At 50.6% G+C, this 27,455-nt stretch overlaps 1 protein-coding gene and 1 long non-coding RNA gene across 2 annotated transcripts in view; one reads left to right on the plus strand and one right to left on the minus strand.

Moving 5' to 3' along the window:
* LOC149325902 (uncharacterized) overlaps positions 1–27,455 on the plus strand; it is a 405,896-nt gene that overhangs the window by 60,148 nt on the left and 318,293 nt on the right. Inside the window, exon 3 of the mRNA XM_089562519.1 lies at positions 8,379–8,506. Within this exon, the coding sequence (XP_089418645.1) occupies positions 8,379–8,506 (128 nt within the window). The remainder of the gene's footprint in view (positions 1–8,378; positions 8,507–27,455) is intronic.
* LOC149325903 (uncharacterized) lies at positions 1,318–4,039 on the minus strand. Its single transcript, XR_016285975.1, has 2 exons — positions 3,209–4,039; positions 1,318–1,649 (listed from the first exon to the last, which is right to left on the minus strand). It is a non-coding gene; the product is annotated as an uncharacterized LOC149325903 (long non-coding RNA).

Below are 27,455 nucleotides of genomic sequence, written 5' to 3' on the forward strand. Positions count from 1 at the left end.
CTACACGAGGTCAATGCGCGTTTTGACCAGAGCAGGCGACGGAGCTTTCAACGCACATGTTTTTAGTTTTAGAGCTTTTCCGCGCACTACTTTTTTCCCAGCAGTCTTGTAAATTATTTGCCCATACTAACAAAGCGAGAAAGCTCATTTTCGACAAAGTCGCCCATTTTTTTTCAAGTCGGCCACATCTTTTACTCGACCGTCAACAAGTGTCACTCGAAAGTTGTGTATTGTTGGGGGACAGAAAAAACTTCACGTCCCCTTAAAATTTAACGCGCAACAAGCGAGCACAGATTCTGGCAGGGCGCAGGCAGTGGCCTGCCGATCAGCAAAGTTATGCCAATCATAACTATTAATATTTATTTATTTTATGTGTAGTAGAACCAGTCAAGTTCCCATGCATCATTCTGTTAGTTGAAGACCTCGATTCATTCATAAACAACATAAATAAGGTACTAATTAAGCGCCCGTTTTTATGAGCGCACATTGCTGTAACTCTACCCTACCCCCCCCCCCCCCCCCCCCCCCCCCACCCCCGTTTTTCTTTTCCTGCCACAGTTGTCTTCACTTAAGCCATTCCCAGAGGCAGTGAGTGGTTATGGGAGCTCGTACTCGGAGAAGAAACACTGTATGTTCTGCGACACCATGCGACACCTGCAAAGAACAGTGGCGCCCGTCATGACCCCAGGCAGCACGCCAGCATTGTACCAACAATGGCTCATTGTTGGAATACATTGGCATCAATATTGGGCTGGCATTGGCATAGGAGCACATTACTACATTTTCCAACCTTGGCCCATACTTCATACCAAGATTGTCCCATTGTTCAGCCATTCTGGCACTGCCAGTATGGGCATATCACTGGCCTATCCACTCATACTTCATTGGTCCTGCAAGTATCGGTCCAATGTTCAGCCATGCTGGTGCTACCAATACGTACTGAATATCAGCTATTCCATTGATGTCCCATTGTTGATGCCAATATTAGTCCCATGAATAGCCATTGTGGCCATACCAATATGTACTGAAAACCGGCTACTCCTTTCATATACTCCATTCATATCTCACTGTTGATGCCAAGATTGATATGTTCAGCCATTTGGCACTGTCAATGCAGACTAAGCACAGGCTTTTCCATTCATGACAGTGCATACAACCTGTCACATCAGTGGCTTAAAGATTGGCATGCCACTGCCCTTTTCTATTTATGACTCGCCAGTAAAGCCTATGTTAATTTTTATCTTCAGTGGCCAACATTAATGCAAATGTTCACTCGTAAGCAACCATGCAAATATTCCTAAAATGAGACAACCAAAGTATTCATGAAAACATTTATTTTATGAAAAAGTCCAAATAGAATTAATCGTTAGGGGCCGGGAAGGGTGGTGCCAGGGGCTGTGGGATGGGTGGTGGCAGGGGCTGTATGGAGGGAGGGCCCTCAGGAAGTGGAAGAGGCCAGGGGATTGGGAGGCACACATGCGGGCACAGTGCAGGGGGCTGTCCCCGCACTCGCAGGTGGCGTGCTTGGTTGGAGGGGGGAGAAGACTTCGGCAAGGCGTCTCTTCCTTCCATCACATGAACCGGGCAGCCAGCTGCAAATAAAACCTTGTGCCTGTGATGCGTCAAATGCAGTTTGTCGCAAATGGCATCTGCACAGGAAAAGTGAACAAAGAAAATAGACATTATTTCCAAGCACACAAAAATCATGTCCATCATTTTAAAAAATTGTAAGAAAATAAATTCCAGGATATGGCCAATGAGAAAGGCTGTACTGAAGGGCTCCTGATTAATTTTGGCCACCTAGAGTTCTTAATTTAAGATGCACCGACATCGCTTAGCACACGTGCTTCTTTGCATTTAGCCTCCAGAGCAATGCAGCTACTATGGATGGTGTTTGATCCTTCACTTGGAATCAGTAGCTGAGCACCTGAGTCAGGAAGGACATCAGGTAAAAAATATAGTAAAGAGATATATTATTACGTGCCTCATAATCAAGGCAACATACAAAACGTGGACACAACTAAACAATGAAGTAAAGAATCACTAGAGGGGCCTCAATCCATTGACCCTGACTTGTCGTTGCGATTGACCACCTTGCGCCTGCTAAGTGGCATCATAGATGCCCATAAATAGAAGGCAAGTGACTGCAGCTTCTATTACACACCGCAGGTTCGAAGGGCATTTTCAGCTCCAATAAGCTTTCCAAACAATTAAAATAAAACTGTGAAAGCATGTTAAATAAAGGGAACATGAAAAACTATTTACTAAAGCTAGAATTTGTTGCCATCATTAAATACTTGTAAATGAAATCAAAACATAGTCCTCTTTTCTATAAAAGGGAGATAACGCATCTGTCCAACTTCCATTTATGAACTGTGTTGCGCTTCAACTGTCATGCACAACAATGAATTTTAACCTGACTCTAACTCTTTAATGTCGCTTGCAAGGCATGGGCTTTGTCAAGTTGCGACGACAGTCCACCGCTGTGATATATCGCACCTTGCGGAAAAATTTTACACTTTAGTTCAAAACTTATTGCATCAGGCTTGTAGAAGAAATAGGGCTAGGGGTGGGACAAAGGGATGGTCAAGGATAGGCAGAAGAACGAGGAAATGTTTGCCCTCGGGTGTAAAAGACACGACCCAATACGCGAGAAAGAGTAGAAAGATTTGGAAGGAAAAGAGAAAATAAGGAGAAAAGGACTAGTGTTGAAGTAAGTGAGTTAGGAAAGCTCAAGGGACAGGTGAGTCCCACTTGGGTGGGCGAGAAAAGGCTTAGGACACGAGGGAGGTGGTCAGGGAACACAAGTAAAAAACAAGTGAACACGGGAAGAAGAGTAGAAAGACTTGGAAGGAAGAGTGGAAATAAATAGAAAAGACTGGTGTTGAAGTAAATGACTTAAGAAAGTTTAAGTGACGTGGTGAGTCCCACGCGGAACGGCAAGGAAAAAAAGGCTTAGGACACGAGGGTGGAAGGAATAGGGCTACTGGTCGGACAAAGGGATAATGGAAAAGAGAAGAAAGATGAGAAGAAATGCGAGCGCTAGAAAACACAGTGAGCACGCGAAGAGTAGGAAGATTTGGAAGGAAAAGAGAAAATAGTGAGGGAAGTAGATTTAAAGTGAGTGAGATCGGAAAAAGGCGAAATCAGGAGACGCGAACCACGTGGGCGGGCGGCGAAAGGCCTAAGAAAAGTGGCAAAAACTTACTTTTGCGGCCGTCGGTCCAGGCTCCTGAAAAGGCACGAGGATAACCACACCAGGTAGTTGGTATGGTGGAAGGGCCGAGGAACACTTGGTTAGGAGCGGTAATCCAAAACACAGGGCTCCAGCGCACAGGGCACACACGATCACGGTAGGCACAGGATGGCGGAGGGCCGCAAGGGCCAGCGGCACACGCCGCGGCCTCGAGGCGCGCACGAACTCGACGGAGCGAGCGCCGCGCGCGACCGACCGCGTTGACTGCTAGGGCGAGACTGGCAGCGAAAACGAGGCAGCAAGGAACAGAGAAGCGAGCGACGCAGGTCCGCTCCCTTCGAAGGCTCCAGGGAGACTGGAAAATCGCACGCGCAGTCCGTGCGGCGCCAAACGCGACCGCATCGCGATAGGTCATCGGTCGTATGACGTTTACGAAGAAGAGCTAATCAGAAGGCCGAAAATTTTGTTTATTTTTTTGTGCTCCTCGTTGCTCTGCCCTCTCCCCCTGATTCACGCCGAAGGAACAGTCTTTTCGGAATACACCGAGGACCCGTCGAAATTGACCAAAGGGTGACCGTCAAAGTGACGGCTAGTTTTTACAGTGCAACTGTAAGAAAAGCGCATAACACTAGGACGTCTGATAAGCTCCGTTTACATAAACGCGAGAGCAGCGCATCATGTCAACTTTCTCGTGCATCCCACTCATGTAAACAGGGAAAATGCGCCAGGAAAATGCATTAATCCCACAGGCAGGGCGCAGATCGGCAAGTGCAAGTCCTGTGCTGGGGTGAATAGAAACAGGTGCTCGTAGGGCGCCTAGATGTGCGTGCGCTTCTCTGCGCTCTCCCCTCCCACACATCGAGACACCCTAGTTTCGGGGCCCCCTCTTCCGCCCTGGGCGCCTACACAATACCCTCTCGGAAGGAAAACAAAGCAGACCACGCTCAAGTTGTGACCGGCTGCCCCCCCCCCCCTACTTCCGCGTGGCGTATTCTTACATGCGAGCATGGCGTCTCCCCTCCGCGAGGAAATTTCGGGAAAAGAAAATCACCAACTAGCCCCGCCACTGGGAATTACGATGCGCTACTGCGGTATTTATGTAAACGCGGAGCTCTTCTTAGAGAGCCTTCGTTCTCGCCCAACTAATTCTTCTTCAAGCTACAGGAGGGATAATGCCCGATTAATATCCATATTTCAGAAAAACTTTCCAACATAGCTTCGCAACTTGGTAACGGGGATCAAGACTTTTCATTTTTGTTTATCTAACCCACCCTTTTTTCCGCTCCTAGACTGCTCTCAATGTCGTAGGCAGCGTCGCGCTGCCTACGACACGAGGTCGAGCTGCCTATTGCAGGAAGCGATTGTAGAACTGGTGAGATACTGCCAGCTTCGAAATATGGCTGAGCCAACGCAGGGAAAACGTCCGAGAAACTCGTCCAATACTGCCAACTTCTAGAAATGGCTTAGCCAAGGCGGGGAAAACGCCCGAGAAACTGGTCCAATAGTGCCAACTTTTGAAAATGGCTGAGCCAAGGCGGGGAGAACATTGGCAACGCGGGGCCTTCATAGGACCGTTGTTTGCCAACTCAATTCCGACATTGGACCACTGTCATGTGCTGCTTGGGACGGACGGAGACATTGAGTCTAGGCGACTCCATTCTCCCACTGTGGCGCCACTGCCACCCCGTTTTCCCTACTTAAGAGGTTTTCCTTAGGCAGCACCCAACGCAGCAGTAATGACCCTGCCACTATGTATGTCGAGAGGGAGACATCACTCAAGGCCCGCCGCCACGCACGGATGTGAGCGGCTGTCAGTCATCCGCGCATCGCCCTTTTTTCGACGGCGCGGGTCGAACCACTGCCAGTGTTCGCCTTCAGGCGTCTCCTTGAACAATGGCATAGGGCCCTTGGCCGGCTTCCTGAAGGGTCATCAGCTGACGGCTGCTTTTGGTTAACTGCGCGTCCAATTGTGTGTGATGAGGTGACCTGACTCAGGAAAGGACATCTTCGGGAGTGACTCAGCCAAGGAAGACGCTGGAGAGGGGAGCTCCGTTGATGAATGCCCGATTTCGACGAAATGGCAAGGCCAGACAATGAGCGTCGTTAGCTTCATCCAAAGGCGGTGCCCAATGTGCCCAGTGATTGGACGAAAAAGGCGGGAAGACAACGGGAGGGGCTAGTTAAAGCGTCCGACATGTTCATCGAGCAGCGATTACCCGAGACTCTTCATTGCTTTTACTTTGTTTGTCTGTTTGTAAACATTGTTGTAAATATGTGAATACAGTTTTTCCTTTGTTTCTTCTGCTGGCCGTCTCCGGCCCACGTTCCTTCCTCCATCGGTTCAGCGGCGGTGTTCCTTGACCAATGCGTGGTGAAAGAAGCTACCAGCACGGCAAGACTTAATAGTATGCCTGAAAGAACATATTGCATTACTAGCACCTTTTTGTATACACGAAAATGCCTTTGAGGGGATCGCGAGGGTTTCGACGGGTGCTGCAGGCGTTCTCAATGTGTATAATATGATAAGGTTCATTTTACACGATGCATGTCGAACAGATTTTATTTAGTTAGGCTTAGAAACGGCTGCCTTGCGACGATTCAACTTAAATTCAAGAGGAATCGCTCAACGATTAATGTGTTGAGTAGGCTCAACATAGCTGCATTGAGTTCATGTTGGTTTCCAGTTGTTTCAACAAGGCGTAAATTGAAGCTCTGATGTCATTTATATAACGGTAGGCAAAGCACACAAGTATTGGACGGGCCCTTGGCTAACTGCCCTGCGAACGGCGTGCTCGCGCTATAGGTGTGCTTCTCATAACTGTACTATACTGCGCCGGTCGGCGTGCTCAGCAAAACTGCTTAAAATCCAGCGTAGTTTGACAAAAACTAAACGTTTCTCACCAGGCCATATCGCAAACAGCAGGAGTGGCTCGAGCCGTGCTAGAATAGCCGGAAAAGCGATGAGAACTGCGCCAGAAGAGTAATTAAGCAAAAAAATTCAGGGGGGCGATTTGTTGACCTAAAGTGCGGTGAGGCGAAAGCCTTAAGCGCGATGTTGCTGCTTAGGTCAGTGATGTGTGGTAAGATGTAATTCATTCAATTACATCTTACCACACATCACCACATTATTCGTTCAGCGCTGTTGTGTCCCCCTCTTGTTTTGTGCCGCCGTTGAGCTGTAATAATGAAACTACTGCGCTGTAATAATGAATTGCACTGTAATAATGAATGTAGGTAACCAAAGAAGAAGGGTTGAAATGCGGGCCAGTTGGTACATTGTAAACTGAGAAAAAACCTCTTGGTAGAGGCAAGGGAAAACAGGAGCGGGAAATACTGGAGGCATATCATATCGGTTTGTTAGGCTCTGATTGTATAAGCACAACTTCGGTGCGCCTACTTGAAAAAGAATTTGCTTTTTTAGGTCGTCCACGATAGTTTAGATTTCTTGTCTTTGTCTCTTTTGCGCAGTGATTAGTGATGATGCTGTTGCGCATGCTCTGCTGGCCTTGCTCGGACCATGTTTTTTCCAATAAACTTCAGTTGTTAGTCCAGTCGTTGTGGTGTGTACTCTCTTCTTGTCCGTCGTCTTGTGTGACTGGTTTTTTCTCAGTTAGGTAACCAACTCGCCCAAAATGTATTATGGTAAGATGTAAGCTTCGCCTCTAAGAGTGGAACGCGACAGCGTCTTGCAACGCTGCCAGGGGGTCCACAGAACGCCATCGCCCATTCGGCTCTACGCCTTACTCGTCGGTAAATTGGTTTTTGAGGAAAGGAAATGTATCTGTCTCGCATATCTCGGTGGACACCTGAAACTTGTCGTAAGGGAAGGGAAGAAGGTGGGAGTGAACGAAGACACTGCATTCACTACACGCGCCTTTGTTCATTCCAAACACGAGCTGGCATGGCGGAATGAATGAATGAAAAACTTTATTGTACAACAAGTGTTCTTTATCGAAGAGTAGGTGCGGTTAGCGTGCTTGTCTCGCACTCTGGAGACCCTAGTTCGATTCCCCAACTCGACCAGTTCCTACTCGGTATCTTTATTTTTGTGGTCGACCTAGAAAGGTTATTTAGGGAAATGGGTAACTAATTAACTAAACTCATTCCCACGTACTTGGAGCATCACTATGCCTGTAACGTCACGGCCATTTCGAGCAACTGAAAAGCGTGACAATCTGTCGGCAACTGCTGCTTACAACGATGAGGCATTAAAGGCTTCCGCCTTAAAAAATGAACATGTTGGCTAAACTGGCAACAACAGTAACACGGCTAGAGGTGAAACATGAAAAATAAAATCCCCACAGTATGCAAGCTTTTCACATGCCTTCTGGAGTGCCTAGCTGAAGTCTTCACCGGAGGACCGACAAGCCTTGATAGGACAAGCCGCTAACCAACCCGAGATTTAATTTTATGCGAAGCATACTACTTTAGCTACCACTTCAGCCCTTCACTGTGGTTATGCGCCTCCAAATCACGTGATACATGACGTCACACCACGTGACACGATGACGTCACGTCAGTGGAGAAACGGGGGCCCACCTCACGCCGTCGCTGTGGTTGTGCGCCTCCAAATCACGTGATACATGACGTCACACCACGTGACACGATGACGTCACGACAGTGGAGAAACGGGAGCCCACCTCGCGCCGTCGCTGTGGTTGTGCGCCTCCAAATTACGCGACACGATGATGATTCGCATTCTCCAGGCTTAACCAAGTTAAACCTCAGCCATTTTTTTTTGTCCCAGAAAAAGATTTTTACTGTTACTACTACTACCGCCAGTGCGGCGTCCATTCAGAATTTTGATACATCCTGAATCTTTTGTTCAACGCAGTGGCTAGCATTTGTCTTAAAAGCTGTCACACCAATGAAATATTTTTTAATATCTTTTTCATTATCAGGTAGGTCTTTGCGTTGCAAAGATTTAGGGATTAGCCCTCATTTTTTGACCACGTAGTCCATCGCGTCTTCACTTGCGTTTACACCAGGCACACTCCTCTGGCCAAGAATAGACAGCAAGGCGAGGCCTTATAAAGAGAAGACCCCTTCCCGCTTCATAACTTTTGGCGGGACTGTCATGAGTCGGATCTCCGTTCACAAAAATGTCGTAACAGCTTTTCGTGTCGCTTGGCAACAGTTAATGATGCTCGTTGTGGTGAGTACATTTTTGTCTCTACCGCAGGGAGGACTTGGTCGTGGAGAATCCAAACAGAGCCAAACTGGAAGCCTGCCTCCTGACAACAATCATGCTCGTCGTCTGCTGCATCATAGCCCTCCTCGTCTACGTGTTTGTCCAACTGCAGCCACAAGGTCAGTTCTGATCTGTCATGCCCATTACTAGAAGCGCTGAACGGGAATGCCTTCTCCTTTATTTATTTATTTACATACCTACCGCGCCCTTGCGGGCATTCGTGTAGGGGGAAAGAAAAAAAATGAGTGCACAGATGATATAATACAAATTCAGCAGCAAATTGAAAAGCATGAAACAAGCAGTGAAAAATGAAACGATGCGTATACACGTAGTTGTCTTTATATTTGCATCACTTATTCATACTCTATCATGGTAAGCGGATACACAGGTATGAGTAGTTAAAAGAAATGCTAAAACCCATTAAAAAAGAACATTATTCAGTTGCTGGATAAAAGATGAACGGGTCCCGGAAACAATTTCTGCAGGCAAACCATTGCACTCATGTATTGTCTTAGGGAAGAAGCTGCTGTTAAATAAGTTTATTCGGCAAGCATAGTCACGCTCTTTTCGGGGATGGTCCGTTCGGCAGATACATATGGTGGTTTTTTTAGATATCTATCTTTATCGATACCTGTTCTAGAGTTAAGGATATTATAAAATAGGGACAAGCGCAGGTATTCTCTTCTAGTTTCAAGCAGCGGCCACCCCAGGTTTTTGGAAGTATCGCGAGATCCTTTCGAAACGTCATAATTACCTCATACAAAGCGAGCAGCACGTGCCTGTACGCGTTGAAGTTTTGCGATGTTGCACTGGGTTGACGGGTCCCATGTACTGCAAGCGTACTCAAGAATGGGACGTACATTTCACGTAAATAATGCTTCCTTTATCTTTGTTGGCGCCTGATTAAAGTTTCGACTGAGGAAATTTAACATTTGACTACCCTTCGGAGTTACGTTATCTATATGAGCATTCCATGATAAATTGGCAGAGAATACAATCTCCAAATATTTGTATTCTCTTGCAACCGACAGGCAGGTTCCATCCATGACATAACCGGTAAGAATTGGCTGTTTTTAGTGGTATACACTACGAAATTGCATTTAGATCAATTAAGAGATATCTTCTAAGACTGACACCACAAAAAAACGGAATCTAGCTCGTTCTGTATATGTTGACAGTCCGCCGCACTAGAGTTTTCGCGGTAGATAGACCAATCATCTCCGTACAATCCAACACGACATGCGGTACGGTCAGTAAGGTCATTGATAGCAATAAGGGAAAGTAGAGGGCCCAAAACTGACCCCTGCGGGACACCACATAACATTGGCACACTTGATGAGCACTCCGAACCACGCACTGCTTTCTTTCATAGAGGTATGCTTGAATCCATGCTAAGGGATTGGCCGGTATATTGAGAACGGACATTTTGTGTGACAGAAGCGCATGGCAGAGGGAATCAAATGCCTTCCGAAAATCTAAAAATATTGTTACGTAAATGTGCGCAGTCAAGGAGTAGTCACTGAGGGATGCTGGCCGCAGCTCAGTCGAACCACTGCCGGCCAACGGCGCACAGATCACACTTCGTCCTCTTCGCGCTCTGCACGAGCCCAGCACTGTCTTCTTCGTTGTCCACTGACATAATTCACGCCGGCGAAAGCATCGTCCCGATGCTAAGTGGAAGACGGAGCAGGTGCACGGTACGGCTTGAGGCGAACCACGTGAACAACGTCAGTGGCAGGGGGGGAGGATGACGACGGAGGAGCGAGGGGTGCAACCTCATAAGTCACGTCGGTCACCTGACGGAGCACGCGATAAGGGCCCTTATACTGATGAAGTAGTTTCTCTGAAAGACCGACATGGCGAGAGGGAGACCAAACAAGGGCGAGTGATCCTGGCGTGTAGTGTACTGGGCGATGTCGGCGGTCGTAAACTGACTTCTGGTAGGCCTGGGAGGTGGTGAGACGGTGGCGGGCAATTTCGCGGGCCATGGTTACTTGGGCGATGGCGTCATATGCGTACTCCGTGGTCGAGGCCGAAGAAGGCGGCAGGAGTGTACCCAATGGCAACACAGGATGCCGGCCTTACGAAACATACAAAGGCGAATAGCTCGTGGTGTCATGCCGCGATGAATTGTAAGCAAATGTTACATAGGGCAAGGCAATGCCCCAATCACGATGGTCGTGTGGGACGTACATAGATAGCATGTCAGTGAGGGTCCTATTGAGGCGCTCGGTAAGCCCGTTCGTTTGAGGATGGTACGCTGTAGTGAGTTTATGCTGCGTGCCACAGGACCGGAGTATGTCGTCAACTACCCGGGACAAAAAGTAGCGGCCGCGGTCCGTCAGCAATTGGCGTGGGGCACCGTGATGAAGGATGACATTTCGCAACAGCAAATCGGCGACATCGGTGGCGCAACTGGTTGGTAATGCACGGGTGATAGCGTACCAAGTGGCGTAGTCAGTCCAGACAGCGATCCCACGGTTGCCGGAACTGGACGTAGGAAAACGCCCGAGGAGGGCTAGTCCGACCCAATGAAAGGGTTCCAGAGGTACGTCAATAGGCTGCAGAAGGCCGGCAGGCAAAGTGGAGGGCCGCTTCCTGCGTTGACAGAGGTCGCAGTTGGCAACATAACGGCGAACACTACGGTAAAGGCCGTGCCAAAAGAAGCGGCGTCGGACCCGACCGTACGTGCGGGAGACACCGAGGTGTGCCGCGGTCGGCAGGTCGTGTAGTTCCGCGTGGACAGACGGGCGGAGACGCTGAGGAACGACGAGCAGGAGTGGAGGACCGTCAAGGCGAAGGTTGCGGCTGTATATGATATCATCGTGAAGAACAAAGATTGGGAGCAAAGGATTGGGGTTGGCACAGGTGAGGCGGTCAGTAAGGAGACGCAATGAGGAATCATGCCGTTGCTCGGCACCGATGTTAAGCAGATCAGAGCTAGCGAATAAGCACGGGCCGAGGTCATTGTCTCCAGGATCTGGCGGCTCCACAGAGTGACGAGACAGGCAGTCAGCGTCTGGATGTAGGCGCCCGGACTTGTAGACAACGGTGTAAGAGTACTCTTGTAGGCGCAATGCCCAACGACCAAGCCGGCCTGTGGGGTCCTTCAGCGAAGAAAGCCAGCAAAGAGCGTGGTGGTCCGTCACAACCAAGAAAAGACGGCCAAACAGGTAGGGTCGAAATTTAGCGACAGCCCAAACAAGGGCTAGGCACTCGCGCTCCGTTATGGAGTAACTGCGCTCGGCGGTGGAAAGAAGACGGCTGACGTATGCAACGGAAGACGGTCTTGACCTTGGTGACGTTGGGCGAGCACAGCGTCGATACAATATCCGCTGGCGTCTGTGCTAACTTCAGTTGGCACCGGCGGGTCGAAGTGGGCCAATATAGGAGGTGTAGTGAGCAATTGGATTAAGGAAGAAAAGGCCTCTCCTTGGGCAGGGCCCCAGGTAAAAGGGCTGTCTTTCTTAAGGAGGTCGGTGAGGGGACGAGTGATGCCAGCAAATTTTTTGATGAAATGTCAGAAATAAGAGCACAGGCTTACAAAGCTGCGCACATCCCTGGACGATTGGGGAAGAGGGAAGTCCTTGACGGCTTGAACTTTAGCATGGTCCGGGCGGACACCCGAAGCATCATGTTGTGAAGGTAAAGGATGCGCAATCAAAGGACGAACCACGAAGAAAGACACAGGGACAAACACAAGCGCTTGTGTTTGTCGCTGTGTCTTTCTTCGTGGTTCGTCCTTTGATTGCGCATCCTTTACCTTCACAACATCATGTACCAACTAGGCCCTACCCAAGTTTTGTTACCCGAAGCATCGGCCAGATGTCCAAGGATGGTCAGTTGGCGACGACCTAATTGGCATTTCGACGAGTTAAGCTGCAGCGCGGCTTTACGGAAGACAGAAAGAACGCTCGTCAGTCGTTCGAGGTGCGTGGAAAATGAGGGCGAAGAAACCACCACGTCGACTAGGTAACACAGGCATGTAACCCATTTAAATCCTCGAAGCAAGGAGTCCATCATTATCTCGAAGGTAGCTGGCGCATTGCAGAGACCGAACGGCATAACTTTAAACTGATATAAGCAATCTGGTGTGACGAATGCAGTCTTTTCACGGTCTTGGTCATCTACAGCAATTTGCCAATAGCCGGATCGAAGATCGATGGAAGAGAAAAATTTGGCTGCGTGAAGGCAATCCAAAGTGTCATCATTTCTTGGGAGAAGATACACGTCCTTTTTCGTGATGCGGTCAAGGTGCCGGTAATCAACGCAAAAGCGCCAGCTCCCGTCCTTCTTTTTAACCAGGACAACTGGTGAAGCCCAAGGGCTCGACGAGGGCTCTATAATGTCTTTAGTAAGCATTTTGTCTACCTCCTGCTGAATGGTCTTCTGTTCTGTACTAGAGACTCTATACGGACGTCTGTGGATAGGAGCGGCGTCACCGGTGTTAATGCGATGCGTAACCACAGAGGTACGAGCCAAAGGGCGGTTGTCGAAGTCAAAGATGTCGTGAAAAGAGCAAAGAAGACACTTGAGGTCGTGAGTTTGTGCTGGTAAGAGGTCAGGGGCAATCATTTTTGGGTATTGGTCAGATGGTGAGACATCGGACTCGGGCATTTCGGCGAGGGAGGTACAGAGCCGGTGACAGCCGATATAACGCAGTCGGAAGCAGGGCACAGCGTGGCGAACGACATGCCTTGGGGAAGCGGCTGAACGTGCGATGAAAAGTTGAGGATCGGCAGGGACGCTTGATTGGCAAACATAGTAACCACTGTATGCGCGAGGGCAACACTCTGTGTGGGACGCACATCAAGGGCTGGAGTAACGATGTATTCGCCATCGGGAACTGATGGGACGTAAGAGAATGATACGTAAGTGACGGCTTCGGGGTTCAGGCGGATGAAATCCACGGTACATAGGCAATGGACAACTGGAGCCGGTGGCTCCTCGGTAAAAGGTAAGGCGAGCTGAACGACACTTGTGGCGCAATAAATGAGGGCAGAATGTTCGGAAAGAAAGTCAAGGCCAAGGATGAGGTCATGAGGGCAGTGTTCGAGGACAATGGAGAGAACCGAAGTATGGCGGCCGGCGATTGACACATGGACTGTGGACATTCCAACGACAGCGGAAGTACCGCCATAGGCGACACGAACAACAGCGGAGTGGGCAGGAGTGAGTACTTTCCTTAGGCGACGGCGTAGAAGGGCATTCATAACGGAGACGTGCGCTCCCGTGTCGATGAGAGCGGTAACAGGGATCCCGTCCACGTCGACGGTAAGTATGTTCCGTCGGGCATGTAGAGTCAAAAGAGGATTTTCGGTTTCGGTCGTCGGAGCAGCATCACCTCCAGACGCTGCAGTCATCAATTTTCCGAACGGGATCGAGAATACGGGCCAGGAGACGACGGGCGGCGAGTTTGGGGCTACGGAGATCGACGACGGTAAGGCGACGACGAGCGGTTGTTGGGAGGTGCCTGGGCGTCGGAGCTTGCGAACTGTGGTTCATGGGGCGACGAAGAGCGGCGGGGATTGAAAGAATAAGGATAGCGGCGGTAGGACGATGACGGACGGCTTCGGCAGTGTCGGGAGATGTGACCAACTTGGGAGCAGTTCAAACAGATGTGCCTGTCGTCAAGTGTCCTCCACTCATCCGTGTTGCGGCTGCGGCGAATGTGGTACAGCTCTCGGGCACCGAGCACCGGGGACACACGACGAGAATCTGGGCAACTAATGGAGCATACAGGTCGGATCCCGAGATTGGCGAATTCTTGTCGGACAACAGCCTGTATAAGGGACACTGCAGGGGCACTGTCCGGTACCGATAACTGGGAAACTGTGGGAGACACTCCCTCTAGATCTCGGCGTACAAGTCGTGTCAGGCTGTCGGATGTTGGCAGGGAGCACTGTTGGGGTGTCTACGCAGGACGACGTTGCCGCCGTGTTCGGCAACCGCGTGAACTGGAGGTAAATATGGCGGCTTTTCGCTTGTTCAAACCGGCGGCATTCTTTAAGATTGCGTCGACCATTCCACAGTCCTTGTACACCAGCAAGTTGAAGGCGTCGTCTGCAGTTCCCTTGAGAACGTGGCCGACTTTGTCACTCTCTGACATGGCGGAATCAACTTTCATGCAGAGGGCTAAAATTTCCTGAATGTAAGACACACATGACTCTGTGGACGATTGTGCGCGGCATGCAAGCTCCTTCTTCGCAGCCAGCGGACGTCCGAATGGCTTACCGAACAATTCGGTAAGCTTCTGCTTGCACAGGTCCCAACTGGTCAGTTCTTCCTCGTGGGTCCCGAACCAGACTGTTGCTGTTCCCGTCAAGTAGAAAATGACATTGGCCAACTTCATCGTCGGGTCCCACCTGTTGTGTGTGCTCACACGCTCGCACAGCGAGAGCCAGTCCTCGACGTCCATGTCATCGGTACCGCAGAATGTGCCCGGGTCTCGAGGGTGGGCTAGGATGACAGTTGGCGTGGCAGGTGCGTCGGTAGCTATCTCGACGGATCGGCTTGTCGGCTCCTCGGCTCGTCGGGTCAGCGGCATGGCGGCTCGAACACGCGACCTCCACCAAGAGATGTTACGTAAATGTACGCACAAAAGGAGTAGTCACGGACAACGGCGCACAGATCGCACTTCATCCTCTTCGCGCTCCGTGCACGAGCCCAGCACTGTCTTTTTCGTTGTCCACTGACAATGTACATACAATCAACCTGCGTACCTAAGTTAATTGAGGCTGCAATATCGTGAGAGAATTCAATTAATGTTTGTCACAAGAAAACCAAGAAAACCCAGCCCTAAAACAATACTGCGTTAGTCAAGATTCGAAGCCGCTTCCCAGCTCTCACCCGCCGTGCTCGTGTTAAGAGGCGGCAGTCTTTTGAGCTTCAGGCCTTTGAAGAGGTCCTCCCCCCACCCGCCGTGCTCGAACTCGCTGACCGGCGGTCTGTTGGAGTGGAGGACTGCTCGGACGCTACACCAACAGTTTCACTCGTTGATTGCATCTCCATCTCTATCTCCTCCAAAACATCAAGACCAGTGATTAAATAGCCTCGCCAGACAAAGACCATCCAACCTCGCCAATCAGGCGCGAGGTTCATGCATCTGGGCGTAACCAAACGTTTCGTCACAGTTTCTCCTCGCAATCGCACGCACTGCACCAATCACGACTCTCTTCGCACTCTCCCCCGGTCGTCCCGCACTACGCAGTGTTCGGAGTCCGCGGCTCGCATCCCGCGCACCACGGCCGAAGACAGGTGATTCTTGCATCCCAAGGAACGGGGTTCTTGTTACCCGCCGCTCATCTCACGCGCGAAGTCCCGCCGCCGGAAGCTGTTGGTGATTGCACTTGCCGCCGCGTACGTCCGGGCGGCATAGGTTGCGTCAAAGATCGTAAACGGCGGCAGAGAGCTGCGCCTCTGCGTTCGGAGTCCGCGGCTTGCATCCCGGGCGCCAGTGCCAGACACGCACGAGACTCGCATTTCGAGGGAAGAGGTCCTTACCCGCCGCTCATCTCACGTGCGAGGTCCCGCCGCCGGAAGCTATTGTTGATCGCACTCCCCGCCGCGCGGAGAGCGCGGCGTCGCTTCACGCCAGGGCAGCACACGTTGCGTCGAAGAGCGTAAAAGGACGCAGCCGACGCAGCCGACGCCGCCGACGCTCCTAGGTTCGCGGGAAGCGCTGCCGGCCCAGACGAACTGCGAGGCGCGCACCGCAACAACCGCTCTCGAGTAAACCGAGTCACAGCGACGTTCGCTGGAATGTGCGGCTGGCCTAGCTGCTTGCGCCTACCCTTGACCGCCGCCGGCGCATGCGAGGGGGAGCTCGCAGTCTTCTCAGGTTCCGATGACGCATGTCGCTTTGAGGAGCGCAACAGCGTTAGTGAAAAGAAGTTATTGCTCTGTAGGTGATTAATTTGGTTAGTGCAAATTACATGCTCTAGTGTTTCCATGTCAATGAAATAGGTCTGTAGATATTTCTTACGTTCTTGTCACCGCTTGTATAGATCGGAATTTTGCTTGCATTTTTCGGAGAAAAACACTGCCTTATAGTGGAAACTACTTATACCGATAATTTCTTTGTAATCCAGTGTTGTGATGAATGCGCAATTATTGCTGTCATTCCCACTTCGGTGGCTAACTCTTTAAGGATCAAATTGTGCACGACATAAAAAAACTGCTTCAAAATATCAGCGTTGGTCAAAACAGTAATAAAAAAATAGTTGTTTCTTACTGCCACGGAAGTGGACGAAAATGGTACGCCGATTATTCGCAACACTAGGAATATGGACGACATTGCCCGACCAGTGCAGGTTTTGTCGACGACTGTCATGAAGGCCTGCGTTGGTACTAGAAATCGTACACAACTATTCGAGCTCAGACAGAGGTGGAGCTCAGATTTATATCAAAATAAATTTATGTATTTAATATTGTCACTTTGTTTCCCTTTCACGGTGAAGGGTCACTTGCAGGGTCGTCTGTTCTCGTTTTCTGCACAGCTTTTCTCAACTATCACTGCTAATCTCAGGCACTCGATTGCTTTTTGGCCAATTCTTCTGTCACCACTTAGCGCACTTCCAGATTCGGCCTACTGAGTTCACACTGAACATGTCCGCACTGCTTGAGAATTCGGGGGCACTCATGGTTCTCTTTCTTACGCGACTCTTTTGTTCTGTCTATGTTGGCTTCTGCCTTTTCCCCTTTAGAAAATTCCGGCATATCCCGTGCATGCAACCAGGTTTTGGGGCGGCATGCACATGCGACCAAGACAGTGGGCAGGTACCAAGGCACTTGCATAAGGATGCAGAGGCTCCCAATAAGGACCGGTGTGAACACACTCTTCGTCCCAGGCCCGAAGTCGACAGTCCGGCACAGAAACAACCGAAGCGATGTTCCGACCAGCACGAGGATCATGTCTACAGTGTGTCTTACGCTGAGTCTGGCGGAAATTCTTGACGCTTCGTTTTCGTGTGTCCCCCTTCATTTCCTTCCTTCGGCGTTCTTCTTCGTTTTGGCCACTTACTGGCTTTTCGTCCAGCTTCTCACAGCTGTCTACTTTATTTCTGCGCATTTCTTGCTCTTGCGCGGAACGTTCTTGTGCTGTAATTTTCCGTTCCCTCTTAGGTGTTTCTTTTATTGTTTCCTTTCTTGAGCTAGCACGCGCGTGCTTCCTTCCCCACTTTTTCTCCTGACGATCATGGCTTCTTTCAGACTTGCAGGATTCAGGTTTCTCTGTCTCTTGTCCACTTTCTGGGCTCTCACCCCTTCATGTTGCCCAATATGAGGTCGTATATGGGGCGTTCCATGCACAGTGCAGTCAGTTTTCCGCTGTAGGAGGGAATCTGTTCATGTAGTCTCGCTTCGGGTAAACGCTGAAATGAGCCGTCCAATCGCCGCACAAGTTTCTTAGTTCCAGTGAGATCCGTAACTCGCGCCAAGCTTCGTTTTATTAGTACAGCGCTGCTTCCTGTCTCTCGCAACACTGAAATTCTTTGTTGCCCTACCTTCCCTGTCAAGACAAGCATCTTGTTCATTACGGCTTCTGGTCGCTGCTCACTACGGCGTTCTCCACAGGAACGTTCTTACCGTTTTTCAGTTCCACGAAGCCGTTTTTGTCTTCTTCCTCCAGGTGGTCACCTGAGGAGGCCCGTACGCATGACACCTGGTGAACGGACTTGCCCAAGTTGGAGCAAGCCGTGGCTTTGTGCCCCTTCTGGCCGCACTTAAAAACACGCTGTCGGGCTACTCTTCGTAGTGCTGTTGCGGCAGTAGACGCGTAGTGACCTGATTTGTTGCACAGGTAGTATTTCGGTGGAGGCTTTGGGCCGGATCGGGTATCGTGACTTCCGGATTTCCCTGCGCTTTCCGAATTTGCATTCTTAATTTTGCGCAGATTCGTTGCTCCTTGAGCTTTAAGAAATAGGTCTGCAAGTTCTAGCATTTCAGAGAGAATCCTGGCTGTTCTCTATTTGAGATACAGCGACAAGATCGGGTGACAGCTGCTCAGGAATTGTTCCTTGATGAGAAGCCCGCGGAGTGCACTGTACTCCTGTGCGATTTCCGACAGTTCCGTCCACCGATCAAAATAGTTGCATAATTGCGCCACCGACTGGATTGCCGTTTAGCCGTCTGGGGCTTTCCTGTCCGGAATTTATTCCGAAATTCCTCGGTGGTGAGTCGGCTCTATTAAGCAAAGCTTCTTTTACCTTGCTGCAAGATGCTGCATCTTCAGGAGACAGTCGCCCGAATAAACTTGGTGCTTCGCCGCTGTGCCACGTGCAAAGAACAGTAGCGCATTCACCATCTTACCAGTTCTGGCTTACCGTGATCCCTTCGAATCGCTTAAGGAATGTGTCGAGATAGTCTGTTTTTTGCATCAAATCGAGAAAGCAGCTTGGTGGTCTATCCGCAAGCTGCTAGTTGCATTCCGTTGTGCTATGAACTCCAGCTGAGTGGTTCGCAGCACGTTTCAGTTCCAGCTTCGTGGTGAGCAGCTTCATTTCGCGTTCATATTCTCTCTCTTTTTCTTTCTCGGTTATTCTCGATCCTTATGCTATTCTTTTTCAATTCTCTCTCTCTCTTTTTCGACTTTTTCTCGAGCCCTCTATTTCTTTCGCGGCTTCTTCTCGAGCCATCTGCCTTTCATATCACATTCTATCTCTCTTTTTCGGCTTCTTCTCGAGCTCTCATTCTTTCTCTCTGGGCTTCTAAATTCCTCTCTTTCTTCTCGAACCTTCTGTCCTTCTTTTTCGGCCCTCTCTCTTCTCTGGTTCAACCATTTACGCAGTTAGGCTCCGGACATCCCCTCCTGCATGCCAACCTCTACTAGCTCTTTTAAGCTCATATTTGGATACCGAACTCTATATTCAAGGCAACGACTACCTCTACACAGTGAACTCCAGTAACCGCTTCGGCGCGGCACCTCTGCTGCTAACACTCGTTTACGACCGCTTCGTAAGCTCCTTCCTACTCTTTCTCCGTTCTCTGCGCTTACAAACACCAAACGTCCTGTCCGCAGACACGAGAATTAAATGTCGCCTCTTCGCGCACTTTAAGCGTGCGTTCCCCGACACCCTTAGAGCGTGGGGTGTAGCGGTCTGGGTCTCAAGGTGATGCCCTTGACTCAGCGTGGCAAGCTCAGCGGAGACCAGCAACTAAGTGACAAGAGGATTGTTCTTTTGGAGCCCAGCTTTCGCCGGTCGCAAGCGAGAGAATGGGTTGGAGCCAAAGGTTATGGGGGTTATTCTTGTAGTAACGCTCAAAGGGCTAGAAGCAGTTGTCGCTTTCTAGCACCAGCGTGCCAGCCCTAGCAGTCAGAGCTGTGACCCCCAACCCGCGGTGCGGTGAGTCGCAACCACGGCGGGTTCGGGCCAGAGGGGACAAACACGAGTATGCTACTCGGAGGAGCGTTTATTGCTCCCGAGCAATACAATGCAGCAGCAACAATACAACCGCCGTAACGATGGAGAGGGTTCCGCTCGCGTACGGGGGTGAAAAACACAAAGGAAAGAACGCACGCAAAAATGTGGGGGAAGAGGGTTCCGCTCACCTCGCGTGGTTTCTCGCTCACGGCCCGCGGCGGTCAAGTCACACACAGTGGCCGGGCGATAAGGGCAGCGGTCTCCGTGGCAGATCTCTGATCCGTGCGTGTGGACGGCTCCCGCCAGAAGACGAGCGAGCCTCGGGAGAAACGCGCCTTCTTCCCGGGCTGTGGAGAGGAGGTCCCTCCGTTGTGAAAGGGGAAAGAGGGAAAGTCCCCGCTGCGGCGTCGCGGCGGGGCGAGAAAGGAAGCGGCGGCGGCGTGAGTGCCCATCCTCGCAACCTCCCGAACGGCGCGCGCATAGCATCGCGTGATAATTACGCGCGGCCGTTACTATGGGGCAGGGGATTCATGTGTATCCCCACATCCCCCCCTCCTTAAAACTGCCCTACGGCCGAGAAGTGGCCGCGTTCACAAAAAGGGTGTACCGAGTGGGGCCGGCGAAAGGCCGTTTAACTTTAAAACCAATTAAGAAAAGATTCAGCTCACAGCCAGCAGTTCCGTCGTCGAAGGCCGTGGACGCCAGGGCAGGAAGGTAGTGTAGACGACCGCCATGGACGACTGTGGAGCCCAGGGTTGAAGGGGGTCGATGACCGCAGGTCCCGTGGGTCGGCCAGGGCAACTTTGCCGGGACGCGCGGGCGGCAGGCAGGCTCAGGGCAATTACGCACCGTGTCGTAGCGTACGGCAGGCCCCCACTCAGCTGGATGAACCGCTTGCTCTTGGCTCGCCCTCTTTTCCTCTCGTTGGGGGGCGACAAAGGCGGGCCGACCCATTTTCCCTCTGCCGCAGAGGGCTTGCGAGGCGGGCCCAGCGGGGCACCAAGCTTCTCTTGCGGGCGAAGCCCGCTGCCGCGGGGACAGGGGGACTCCAAGGCTGCAGCTTTCGCCATGGTAGACACAGGCCTCGGTTTCCCCTAATTCTCGTTCGCTCGTCCCGCGGCCGACCGGAAGCTGTTTTTCGGCACGGTTGCTCGGTGGTGACAGCGGGCCCTTGGTTTTGGAATGCGGCCTCCCTCCAAACGGCCTGGCTCTCGGTGTTCGAAGAAGCAACGGTCCTTGCGGCGTCCGCTGGCTCTCCTCCGGGCACGCTGTGAAGGCTGGCCTGCGGCTGCAAGGCTGTCTTTTCTTCCTAGTTACATTACCAATTTACACTCTCTTTATTTTTTTGAGCTAGTCTAACCCCGCTCGGTCTTTTCCGACGAGAAAGCGTCTGCTTGCTCCGGAAGTCGTGGTGCGAAATATGAAAGGGGTGTTCCGTCCATATTAAGCAGGATAAATTACTCCCTGCGCGTTGGTCAGAGTTGGTTCTGCCGTGGGCGCAAGTTGTAACGAGGCGCCGGGCTCTGTTGTCGAGCCTTGCGTCTCGGTGCGGCTGCCTTCTGGCGGGGGAGGGTCCTGGGGTAAGGTCTCATGACGTCACAAGCCGCAATTTGCCAAGGAACCTGGTTATTGATCGGCTGCATGAGCCCAGGTGGGCGTCCACCACGTGGCTTGACCCTTTGGCACACGTCGCACGAGCGGGCGTAGCGTATCGCATTCCGCTTCATGCCAGGCCAGGTAGCGAGGCGGCACAACTTGAGGTAAGTCTTAGGGCCACTCGCACGCCCAGCGATGCACGTGTCATGAAAGTAGCGTAAAAGTGCTCCTCTCAACGTGCGTGGAATCACCACCTTGAAGGACTCGTGTGTATCCTTCTCGGAGGGGATATATCTCAGCAGGATGCCATCGGAGTCGAGCAGATAGGAATCCATCGCGCTCACAGCATTACCAGCTGTGTTCGAGCGCCCCGCACGGACAACAATACCAGTTGCCTCCATGTGCGCCGCGGCCGCGCCGCCCGGCTCCCTGAGCCCGTCGAACACTTTTCGACAAAATGGATCCTCCCGCTGTGCCTCCAACAGCTCCCTTCTGCTGAAAACGCTCACCACTGAACTGGTGCCTTCAAAGTGGTTTACGCTTTCGCCCTGGGAAGGCGGGGTGTCCCTTCCCTCGGGGCGTTGTGTGAGCTGCGCGGCAGTCGCGCTGCTCTGGCTGTCGGGCGCGGCGGAGTGGGCAGTGTTGTTACTTCCCAAGCCGTCAACGGGCGCGCGCGAAAGTGCGTCCGCCACCACGTTGTTCTTGCCCCTCCTGTAGCGCACGGTAAAGTCGTAACGCTGGAGGAGTAGCGCCCATCGCGCTAGGCGCACGGACGGCTCGCCTAGGCGTCTGAGCCAAGTGAGTGCCGTGACCAGGATGTTGCTGCTGAGAAGCCGTATTGGACAACCACAGCAGGGACTGGATGTCAATCCCGCTCGCCGCCATGGCTAGTCTGTGTCGGCAGTCGCTCACACAGACACTCGGTTTGTCACACCTCTGGCCCCACGTTGGGCGCCAAGAATATGGGGGTTATTCTTGTAGTAACGCTCAAAGGGCTAGAAGCAGTTGTCGCTCTCTAGCACCAGCGTGCCAGCCCTAGCAGTCAGAGCTGTGACCCCCAACCCGTGGTGCGGTGAGTCGCAACCACGGGGGGTTCGGGCCAGAGGGGACAAACACGAGTATGCTACTCGGAGGAGCGTTTATTGCTCCCGAGCAATACAATGCAGCAGCAACAATACAACCGCCTTAACGATGGAGAGGGTTCCGCTCGCGTACGGGGGTGAAAAACACAGAGGAAATAACGCACGCAAAAATGTGGGGGAAGAGGGTTCTGCTCACCTCGCGTGGTTCCTCGCTCACGGCCCGCGGCGGTCAAGTCACACACGGTGGCCGGGTGATAAGGGCAGCGGTCTCCGTGGCAGATCTCTGATCCTTGCGTGTGCACGGCTCCCGCCAGAAGACGAGCGAGCCTCGGGAGATACGCGCCTTCTTCCCGGGCTGTGGAGAGGAGGTCTCTCCGTTGTGAAAGGGGAAAGAGGGAAAGTCCCCGCTGCGGCGTCGCGGCGGGGCGAGAAAGGAAGCGGGGGCGGCGTGAGTGCCCATCCTCGCAACCTCCCGAACGGCGCGCGCATAGCATCGCGTGATAATTACGCGCGGCCGTTACTATGGGGCAGGGGATTCATGTGTATCCCCACAAGGTTCACAAGCAAGACAAACTCTAAACAGCAACGAGATGATACAAAGGATTTAACAATCACTTGTACAAGCACACACAAAGTTATTAACAAAACAATGCAACTCACGCGAAGTTACAGTCGATAGAGATTACATTACAAAAGAATCATTGCACCCAAAGTGCACTAACACTCCCTAGAGGCAAACAAACAAAATGCAATTTGTTCATCGGGCACTGCGATAGTCCGACGACCAGAGGTTCACGACGGTGCCCTAAAATGGAATAGCAAATAAAATTTGCAAATAGAGTTTGCTATAGAAATAGCAAATAGAGCTCGACCGCTGGCATTACTACGCCGCAAAAGCGACGTGAATACCTCAAAAGTCTCATTTTCAAGTTTGTGGAGGGCTGAAAACTTCCGGTAAAGACTAGCGAAATGACGCGAGTGTGATTACGGAAGGACTGCGAGGAGGTCAAAAAGGTGGGATCACAACGTACGCTGTCCTCAAAAAATTTACTATTTCAGGAAGGAGCCTATTGGTTGTAGTTACCTGCTTTGTGCACCAGCTTTCGCCGGTCTCTAAAGGAGCAGGTGTTATTTAGCCAACTGCAGTTCGGAAAGCTTGTGGAAAGGATATCCGAAAAGTAAAAAAAATTACCAACGAAAAAAGTTCTAGTATACAATGCTGAACAGACAGAAAATTGGCAGACAGTTACGGTAGTCGTTAATGCGATATTGAGCGGGGCTCTCTTTAGTTCAGCCATTTTTCGTGATCTTCGATGGCAATCACATTTCAGCTGCCCATTCCACCGCTTTCGCCGTGGCAGGTTGCCTTTCGCTCTGCTGCTACCTGACACCAGTCAGGTGACAAGGTGACCGGTGATCTGTAGCCGTTCATCTGTAAGGGGGCTTATTACATTAACTAGGCTGACACGTAGTGGCAGGTGGCGTGTCTCGCTAGTGGCCACCCACCGGGATCTTTCCAGCCACCTTCCAAGTGGTGTTCCATCTGCTGCTTGGACAACTGGTCGCACTGAAATTGCTGACGACTGCGACGCGGAACCCAGGAACGTAGCCTACGAGCTGCGCTTTAAAACTGGCCGGAATGATTGTGCTGCGGACCACACTCAACCCTCCACAAACTTCCACCCCCTCCAAAAGGCCTCACCTCAAGCGTTCCTCCGTCCAAAGGCATGGGCAATTTATCCGAGGCCTCAGCGAACAAGTGAAAGGAGCGCCGAGCGGTCGAATTTGTTGGAGGCGAAATGCTAGAGGCACGTGTTCTGCGCTGATTTGGTTCATGTAGTTCATTTTTACATGTCTGTCAGATTATTCGAGGATGATTGTGTTGTTCTCAAAGAAAATTTATCCACTCACGATCATGCGCTATTACAAAATGCACTTCTTGCGATTGGTGCAAGATACGGTGCATGGAAATTCGTCATCATCATCATCAGCCTAACTACGCCAACTGCAGGGCAAAGGCCTCTCACATGTCTCCAATTAACGCCGACCTTTGCCAGTTGCGGCCACCGTATTCCCGCAAATTTCTTAATCTCTTCCATCCACCTAATTTTCCGCCGCCCCCTGGTACGCTCGCCTTCTCTTGAAATCCACTCCGTTACCCTTAAGGACCAGCGGTTATCTTGCTACGCATTACATGCCCTGCCCAAGTCTTGATGCCCTGCCCATGCCCTGCCTTAGTCTTGATTTCAACAAGAATATTATTAACGCGCGTTTGTTCTCTCACCCACTCCGCCCGCTTCCGATCTCTCAACGTTACACCCGACATTTTCCCATATTGGCTTCAGGATAGTTTAGTTAAAGGGGCTGACTCTGATAACTATCTGCGTCTTACACTAACGAACACACTTTCGTGGTCTAGACATATATCAGATGTCTCCAGTCCTTTATAAAAAAAATTAGTTATAAAGTGGACACTTCAAACGGCTCCGTTCGAAACAAGGTTGCTAGCCTACAATACTTTTATTTGGCTCAAACTAGAATATGCGGCGGTAATCTGGGGCCCCATACTAAAAAAGACACCCATCAGTTTATCGCGCACAAAGGAAAGCCATTCGGTTTATTTTCAGCTAGTACAGACGGCTAGACTCCCCCTCACTTCTGATGGAGCAACAAGGTATCCGTCAGTGAGCGCTTCGTAGAAAATTAACAGGTGAAATTTTTCGCACAAATTAATTACAGGTAAGCTGAACATACTCATGTAATTGTATAAAAAAATCTACAGCTCGAAGAACCAGACATACTCATGAGTCCCTAGGTCCGATTTTTGGCGAACAGATGAATTTCAACACAGTAAGTGCTTACCGGCTACAGTAACTGAATCGAATACATGAAGATTGAAGATTGAAGCTTGAAGATTGTATCATATAAGTTTTAGTTGTCTACTTATTGGAAGTATCCGTCGTTGTTTTCTCTTATTTTTTTTTAATTTTTGTGTACTTTTCGGTTTCGGGCACAATGATGTATCCAACTGGCAGCTTGCTCTTGTACACTGTCCCACTCCTGCTTTGGCCGAAAAGTCTTGTAGTATTTGTAAATACTGAGCCCCAGTTGGTGAAATTCTCGGAGCCCTTCACTAAGGCGTCTCTCATAGCCTGAGTCCCTTTTGGACATTAAACCCCATAAACTAAACTAAAATGCATGCTTAAGGCGCTGCACCTCGCTTCGGTGGCTGCATGACTGTCCCACGACGTCCGGAATAAACGACGCCAGTGTCTGCAAGACAACTGAGGTGATAACTCGGTGAACACGCAACGTTTTAGAAACAATTCAAGCAAACGCACCGTCCTCTGGAAAAGAACTCCTGGGGAAAAAGCGGAGAAGTGGACGAATAGCTGAAATGATTAACAGTTGCCAGTGCCTAAGGACCAATGGAACGGTCTCAGGCTAAACTGTCACTCTCACCATCAACCGAAACCTGAATGACGCGGTTTAAGTACGAACAGCAAAACAAGATTTTAAGAGAGGTCTAGCTGCTTACAAGAAGGCTTTTACTTGAACTCGCCTCTATTATGTTTCCCTCCACTACGGCGTCTCTCATAGCCTTAGTCGCTTTGGGACGTTAAACCCCGTAAACCAAAGCAACCAATCTATTTCGTTTCCAGGCGATATTAACTTGTACTGGTGAGCTCGGCTTTCAGGGGGCCTTTCCTGTGTAATTTGACGCAGATGGTCCCTGACAGCCGCAGTGAACACTTCGTTCTCAGGCTGCCTTAAACGACAACACTGGCGGTTGTACTACGCAGAAATGTTGGGTTATGCTGCCGCTCCATACACTACGAATCCGACGTCAAGACACAGTTCAGAGTTGGGCGCTAGCCGTCAATGGCTATGCTGCAAGAATGACGGGTAGACTCCGAAATAAACCACAAGAAAGGTGCACACCAAACAGAACTTCAATGTTGCAAGTGGCACCTTGCCCCATTCGCGCAATGTGTTCAGCTCCAGCCATGATTGAAATGAATGCCTGCTGTTCAGAGTGCACTCTCGTTGTTCGAACACGATCTATAACGAATGGTATAAAGGACGCCGCCTATAGTCACGAAAATATGGGCAGAAATCATAAATAATACGCGAATTAAGTGGGACTCTAAGATGAAATGCTGAAAGTTCTAATACCTTTGCCATTCACTCGAACTGGTTGAGAAACCAGAAACCATGGCACTTCCAAAAAAAATCAAGAATTTTGGAACCTGTAACTATGCAGGCAACCCCCAGCGGCGCAGCTAGTATGCGTAAAATTTGACCGGAATATTTTGCTGAAAAAACGACTCCCTAGAGAGATTCTGCGCAAGAATGTTAGTTGTCATGAACAAGACTTCGTACTGGCTGAGAAATTTGACGCACAAAATGCTCTAATGCGCTTGCACCCACCATTTCTGACGGCCGTATAAAATCAATAAGATATACAGGACATTCAACATGTGTGGATGGGTTTGTGCGGCGTGCTAACAATCACAGCTTAGTGCTAGCGGAAACCAAGGCAAGCATGAATGCATTATTCAGCCTTGTAAATTCATGCAGAGTGAAAACCTGCACATCCAACGACTCAGATCCAAATTTTTTTGCCCCAGATAATGCAAGATTGTATTCCATTAACAATACTGCCTCGAATCTATGTAGTCATTGTTCCTTCTTCAATGCTGCCGGCACGCCGCTTCATCGCTTTGTTTGTGACGGAAGACACGACCAGATTCATCTCGACTGGTCACATCCACGCGGAGCCGAGTGTATGTTGTTCCAAAATATTTTGGTAACTTTGCACGCTTTATCTCGAAAGTTCACTATCAGCTTTAAACTGAGCATTGCCGAGAGCGGCGGGCATTCTGTTCGACGACCGCTGAGCACGTTTGTTGCTACGCAGCCGTTGACTCGTTCAGTTGCTTGCGGACGCAAGTGAGCCCAAATTGTTTTGTTTAGAAGCCATTCTTGCTGATTCAGTCCACTGTGGGCGCAAGTCAGTCCCAATAAAA

Source organism: Amblyomma mixtum, chromosome 10 (assembly GCF_055824585.1).
Source record: "Amblyomma mixtum isolate Tamu chromosome 10, ASM5582458v1, whole genome shotgun sequence".
Taxonomy (NCBI): Eukaryota; Metazoa; Arthropoda; class Arachnida; order Ixodida; family Ixodidae; genus Amblyomma; species Amblyomma mixtum.